At 35.4% G+C, this 6,715-nt stretch overlaps 1 protein-coding gene across 1 annotated transcript; it reads right to left on the bottom strand.

Moving 5' to 3' along the window:
• Positions 1-791: 791 nt before the first annotated feature.
• LOC107799623 (actin-depolymerizing factor 10-like) lies at positions 792-3,210 on the bottom strand. Its single transcript, XM_016622766.2, has 3 exons — positions 3,054-3,210; positions 2,071-2,336; positions 792-1,718 (listed from the first exon to the last, which is right to left on the bottom strand). The coding sequence occupies exons 1-3, from the start codon at positions 3,054-3,056 to the stop codon at positions 1,568-1,570; spliced, it is 420 nt and encodes a 139-aa protein (XP_016478252.2). The 5' UTR covers positions 3,057-3,210; the 3' UTR covers positions 792-1,567.
• Positions 3,211-6,715: the final 3,505 nt, after the last annotated feature.

The raw sequence follows: 6,715 nt of genomic DNA, 5'->3' as shown, positions 1-6,715 counted from the left end.
CCCTGCAGAAGATACCAGGATCGAAGAACCCGTCAGACATGTTGACCAAAGTTGTTAGTGTTGACAAACTGAGGTTGTGCACTGCCTCAGTTAGCCTTCAAGACTGGTAGGGTGAAGGCGCCACCAGAGAATAGCAAATCTTTATTTTAATTTCTTTCTTGATGTAACATAGGTTTGAGGGGGAGATTGATAGTAACAAACATGTTGTTGTATGTGAAAGAAAGAAAAGTCGACAAAACAAAAGAAAAAAATCAAAAAGAGATGAACTTATGATGTAAGCGCTTACATCGATATTCTTATGATGTATGCGTTTAAATCGGCATTCGTATGATGTAAGCGCTTACATCGGCATTCCTATAATGTAAGCGCTTAGCTGAGCAGCGCATTCAAATGCCTATAAAATGGGTATGCATTTTCATTTGCAAATCATTCCTCAACTTCTTCTTTCTCTCTTCAATTAATAAAGAACTATTCTTTGTGTGGCCGTGGAGTAGGCAACTACGTAAACCTTGTCTTGTCTTGTCTTATGTAATTTATTATTTTTTTCTTTCAAATATTTTTCCTTCTATTAGCGTGACACATTTCTCAACAAATAAAGCCTATAACAAGAGAACTAAGCAAGAAAATTAAGGGCTAGCTGCTGAGTTAGCTGTTTTCTTATTCACAATCAGAAGTAATAAAGAACTATGTACTTTCATATTGAACATTGGTTTATCAGCTCAATCATCTTAAGGAAATCCTGTTTTGGGACTTAATTCAGATAAATGTTTGGAGTAACAAAGAGGGCAATAGGTATAAAATTCAAATAAACATTGATGACTTTCTTAATAAAATGGTCACAAGATCATACTAGTAGCCTAGCTACTAACAAGACAAAATTGAACACCGTAGTAAAAGAAATAACAAAGAACACATTCCTCAAAATCCAATAAACGAAGGGCCTGTATACAAATTGCCAATGAATATAGGCCAAATATATTTAGGTAAGAGCCATTATTTTCAACGAGCTCTCCCAATGAAGGTATCCAAGCTCATCTCACTTGCATCAGTAGCCTGCAACTCAACCTGGACACCATCTAATTCTCTCCTGAATCTGTCTTTGGAGCTTGCATACAACATCTTACTTCTTACTCTTGCTGTTTCCGGTGCCCTGAATGTAAAACGTTAAACATGATTAATTAGCGACACACAAAATTAAGGGCTAGCTGCTGAGTTAGCTGTTTTCTTATTCACAATCAGAAGTAATAAAGAACTATGTACTTTCATATTGAACATTGGTTTATCAGCTCAATCATCTTAAGGAAATCCTGTTTTGGGACTTAATTCAGATAAATGTTTGGAGTAACAAAGAGGGCAATAGGTATAAAATTCAAATAAACATTGATGACTTTCTTAATAAAATGGTCACAAGATCATACTAGTAGCCTAGCTACTAACAAGACAAAATTGAACACCGTAGTAAAAGAAATAACAAAGAACACATTCCTCAAAATCCAATAAACGAAGGGCCTGTATACAAATTGCCAATGAATATAGGCCAAATATATTTAGGTAAGAGCCATTATTTTCAACGAGCTCTCCCAATGAAGGTATCCAAGCTCATCTCACTTGCATCAGTAGCCTGCAACTCAACCTGGACACCATCTAATTCTCTCCTGAATCTGTCTTTGGAGCTTGCATACAACATCTTACTTCTTACTCTTGCTGTTTCCGGTGCCCTGAATGTAAAACGTTAAACATGATTAATTAGCGACACACAAAATTAATGTTGAATTTTATGCATTGACAATATAAAAAATATTTATACAATCAGGTCGCTTGTAAGGTAATTACACTTAAAATTCTACGGCAAACATTAATGATAACCTGAGTAAAAATAGTAACTAATCTACTATCACAAGTTAAACTGCACTGACATTGTAAAAAATCTTTACGCTGTTAGTATGTATCTTAAACCATAAAAATTATAAAATGCAATTATAAAGAGAAATAATCAAAGCAACAAGGACATATATGTGGATAATGATCAGCATGATGAAATAATTAGCAATTAAAAGATAAGATTGTTACCAAGCAACAAAGAAGATCTTGCTTTTCTGGACATTCTCATTTGTGGTGAAGTCATAGTCAAAAACTGCATAGCGACACTCGTTGGGAGGTAAATTGTTGGCAAAATCTTCATGAGTCTCATCATTTCTCCCAACTTTCTCAACCACAACTTGATGCCCTGAATCATCAATCTTGAACACTATATATCTGTGGTCTCTTTTCGCTTTCAGCTCCAAAAATTTCAGCTTGCATTCATCACTCACTGCTATTCCTGACGCCGAATTCGCCTATGCAAAATGGCACCAAAAGAAGAAAGAAAAAAAATAATGCAAGAAAATAAATTAAAGAAACAATTGGCACGTTAAAAAGTTCATCTTTCCTTAGAGATTATTAGAATAGGAATCGAAACTTCAACATAGAAAGGGTATAATTGCTTTTAACTAAATTAGAGGGTATGTGCAGAAATTACCCTCTTAAGCATTTAAGATTTTGCATTATTTCTATTGAAACACTTTGATTTCTTTTTCATTATTTAATTACGTTTAGTGCATAAATCATGAGAGGCATATTATACATGACGAATTAACAACAATAAATAACAACATACCCAGTATAATCTCACAAGTGGGTTTGGGAAGGGTAGTGTGTACGCAGACCTTACGTCTGCCTCTATGCCTCGTGAAGGTAAAGAGACTGTTTCCGAAGTCCCTCGAGTCAAGGAAAATATACATGACGAATTACAACATTCCAAATTTGGAGCAAATCAAAAGCGATGATTTGGCCATGTTGAATCAGAAATGAGAATACAGTATCATTTCATATTACATATAAACGTACAATATGAACATATTTGCCTCCCTATTCGCGTTCAATATGATTCAAAATGTACGTCACTACTAATCAAACAAAAAGAGGAAATTATATGAGTTCATTATCTTTTGAGCAAATGAGCAAATATATGTATCACGTAAATCTATACAGTGAAAGAACTGCGAACAACATACCATTTGGGCAAGTGGCGAGCGATGAAGCTTCTAAAACGATAGAAATGAAGCAAACTCTCCAAATGAAAGAGAAGGAAACAGGGCGTGAAAGGGAGAGAGAAAGAGAAAGATGCTTGATTTTGGAAAGGGGCATTGAAGTTGGAAAGTGCCTATGAAATGTTCAAAGGGCTGAGAGCTTTTTCAGGTTGCACAAAACAAGTTTGTTAGTTTTGCTAACTGCTATTCTTCCTCTTCGTTAATTCTCCTATGATTTTGCGTCGTACATTAATTACTAGTAGTAATTAGTTTCCCATGCTATAGTTTCCATAATGTCTAACAACATAAATTTTATTTCTCATCAAACTAATTTGGTTAGACAAAGGTCTGTTGATTCCATATTATTCCCCTGACGTTGCTGAAAGACTTCCTAGTTGATGTACACGACCAGAGGTGCCAAAATGGTTAAAATAATACAAATGGATTGGATAATGAACTTTTTAAAAATGGGTCGAATATGGATAAGAACCATATTATCCACTTAGAAAATCATTTAACTAATGTATTTAACTTTTACATTTGTAAAGCCTCAAATTGGGAGTTCCTCAAGTTTGAGAGACTAGGAATTCTCTCATAAGTGATCAAATTCAAGAAATCATGGATAATATGGATATCCATATTATTCGCCGAATAACCCGTCTTTTATCCGTCTTAAATACGGGTTGGATCGGATAATTTATCCGTTTTTAAATTATCTGTCGTTGACCGGCTCATATCCGATCCGACCCGTCCATTTGCCACTCCTATACACGACCATAGGAAAATGCTAGCTCTAGGTGTTACCCATCGACACGACCATAGGAAAATGCTAGCTCTAGGTGTTACCCGGGATAGAATAGAAAGCTTATTGAAAAATTGAGGCAATCACGCTTCGCTTTAGCAAGTGGTGAGTGTTTCACATAATTACTTGAGGAAATTGGCCGTTATTTTCTTAGGTAGTTTAGGATAATTCTCACCTCATGGGCTATTTTTTGGAGTCAAGTTAATTAGGCCCAAGGTATATTGCTTTAACATGGTATTAAAGCCAAAACAATCCTATATATTATAGGGGAAAAATGCATAAGGACCCTCCTAACCTATAGCCGAATTTCTAGATTTTCAACTACACACTTTATCTTTGCGAGGGTGCTATTACCCCCGAAACCTTTTTAAAATGAAATAAATACACCCTTCAAACTGGACAAACAAATTTCTGATGGAGAGTGTTGTGCACGCATTGCCAGCTAATATTTTTTTTTCTTTTTATATTCCAGTTTTATGTACATGGACACCGCCGAATGTGAAATTATTTTTCGATTTTAGAGACGGAGAATGTGAATTAGTAAATGGAAATCGTAGTCCGAGCCAGAGTAGTACTGTCGAGTCGTTGCGAGCGGTAATGATGGAGAACTCGCCGCCGGTGGTGATGTTAGTCTCATCGCCATTGGATATCAACCTTGGTAGATCCGGTAATTTATTTAGCAATGGTGTGAGTAGGTTTTTATTCTAAAATCATTTGTTTCACTATTCTCCAGTTGCCGGAGGAATCAACAGAGGTGTGATGCCGGTGAATCATATGTACTATTTGGAAGCTTGGCAATGAGCGGGAGTGATTTCTTCATAAAAAAAAGGTTGTCGGAAAACGGTAGAGTTTATTGTCGATGTTGGTGTAGGTGGCTCCGGCGAGTCAAATTTGTCGTCGGTGAAAAAGGAAAAGGGGGCCCATTTTTTAAAAAAGAATAAAAACAATACTGTTAGTCTTAGTTATAGTGATAATTAATTAAGTCTAAAATAATGATATCATTTTCAATTAAAAGTTGCCACTTGTATAAACTAATCAGTTTTAAACTTAAATTTTGCCTCTCACATGCTTTTAAGAGAGTGAACACACTTTTCTTGCCACATCATCAATTAAGGATGTATTTATTACACTTTAAAATAGTTCAGAGAAGTACTAGGATCCCCACAAAGATAAAATGTGTAGTTGAAAATCCGACTATAGGTCGGGGCGGGGGGAGGCGGGGGGAGGGGGTGCTTATGCATTTTCCCTATTATAGGTTCACCCGATTTTGAGTCCTTATGTTATGTTTTCTACACTCTAGATGTCAAGTCTTATACTTTCTAGGAGTATTAAAATGTCCCATATTAGTTGAGAGAATGAGTCACTATCTCCTTATATGATTTAGACAATAGTCGGTGACATTTAAAGCTGAATTATTATATGGAAACATTATGCGACACGTCAAACACATATAATGTATTTACCATTCGTAGTTATATTTGAATTTTATAGCAAATTCATGAAATAAGAGATTAATTATTTTGAACTAAAATAAGAGAACAACAAGCTCTCGTAGCTAAATTGGTTAAAGCGTCCGCTTAGTTCGCGAAGATTTTGAGTTCGACTCTCAGCAAGAGCATTTTATTTTTCTGTATTTCTGTATTCACCTTGGTTGCATTCGTTGTGCATATGAATAAAATTGCGCGAATGAATACAGTTGATACAAGTTGTATTCGTTACGCGAACGAATACAGTTGACACATGATGCATCCTTTGTATACACCCTTGTATACAATCGATACATGTTGTATCCTTCGTATATACCTTTTATTTTACTTTGGTTACAGTTGATACCTGTTGTATTCACTGTGCGAATGAATACAAGTGCGCGAACGAATATAGTTGATACAGGTTGTATTCGTTACGCGAACGAATGCAGTTGACACATGATGTACTCGTTGCGCTTTTGAATACAAGTGCTACAAGCTGATAACAATTGAACGATAACTACAAATGATAATTAGGTAAACTAGAGTTACTGGGGTCTAAACTATAGTGCTTTATGAAAATTTCTTATTATATTGATAAAAGTCCATTTTCTTAATACACTTTCCTATCCAGGAAAAAATGTTGGAGTTTGGTGTAGGGCATCAAAAGCATAAACGTGAGACAACCATTTTGTGCCATGCATTAGACAAGCTACAAGCAAGAGCTTCGATATAAAAGTAGTGCTTTAATAATTACTTCTGATTTGTGAACACGAAAATAGTTCAAGAGCTTCCGTTTATTTGCTTATTATTCGTTTCCATGGTCTTGGTCATTAACTTGGAATAACATTAAAATGATTGTGACAATGTATTCCCTCAGAGGCTTATTATGAGTTTCAGGTAGACTTCTGTGCTCTTCCTTCACATTTCATATTTTATTTATGTGTATCTGCCTTACATATTCAGTACATCTTTCATATTGATGATCCCTTGCTAGGGCGCTGCGCTCATGCCCTCAGATACAACAACATTATTGATGTGTCCAAAGCTGTTTGGAAGGCACTAGGAGTGCCTAAGAAGCAATGGGTCAACTTGATGTTTATTGGATCCATATATATATATATATATATATATATATATATATATATATATATATATATATATATATATATATATATATATATACACACACTATAAAAATCAAGCCACTCAATGTGGGCCATATAATATAGTATCAATCTTCTCTGTGGGGCAAATCATATCATATCATAACGTACCCGGCCTCGAAGAGTACTCGGTCGTACCCATCCTTAATAGGACTCGGTCGTACCCCGTCACAAAGGGTTCGATAATACCCAACTGATCAGTAGTTCTATAAT

Source organism: Nicotiana tabacum, chromosome 13 (genome assembly GCF_000715075.1).
Source record: "Nicotiana tabacum cultivar K326 chromosome 13, ASM71507v2, whole genome shotgun sequence".
NCBI classification, from domain to species: Eukaryota; Viridiplantae; Streptophyta; class Magnoliopsida; order Solanales; family Solanaceae; genus Nicotiana; species Nicotiana tabacum.
Note: the sequence above shows the minus strand (reverse complement) of the source record. Positions and strands in the feature narration are given on the sequence as shown.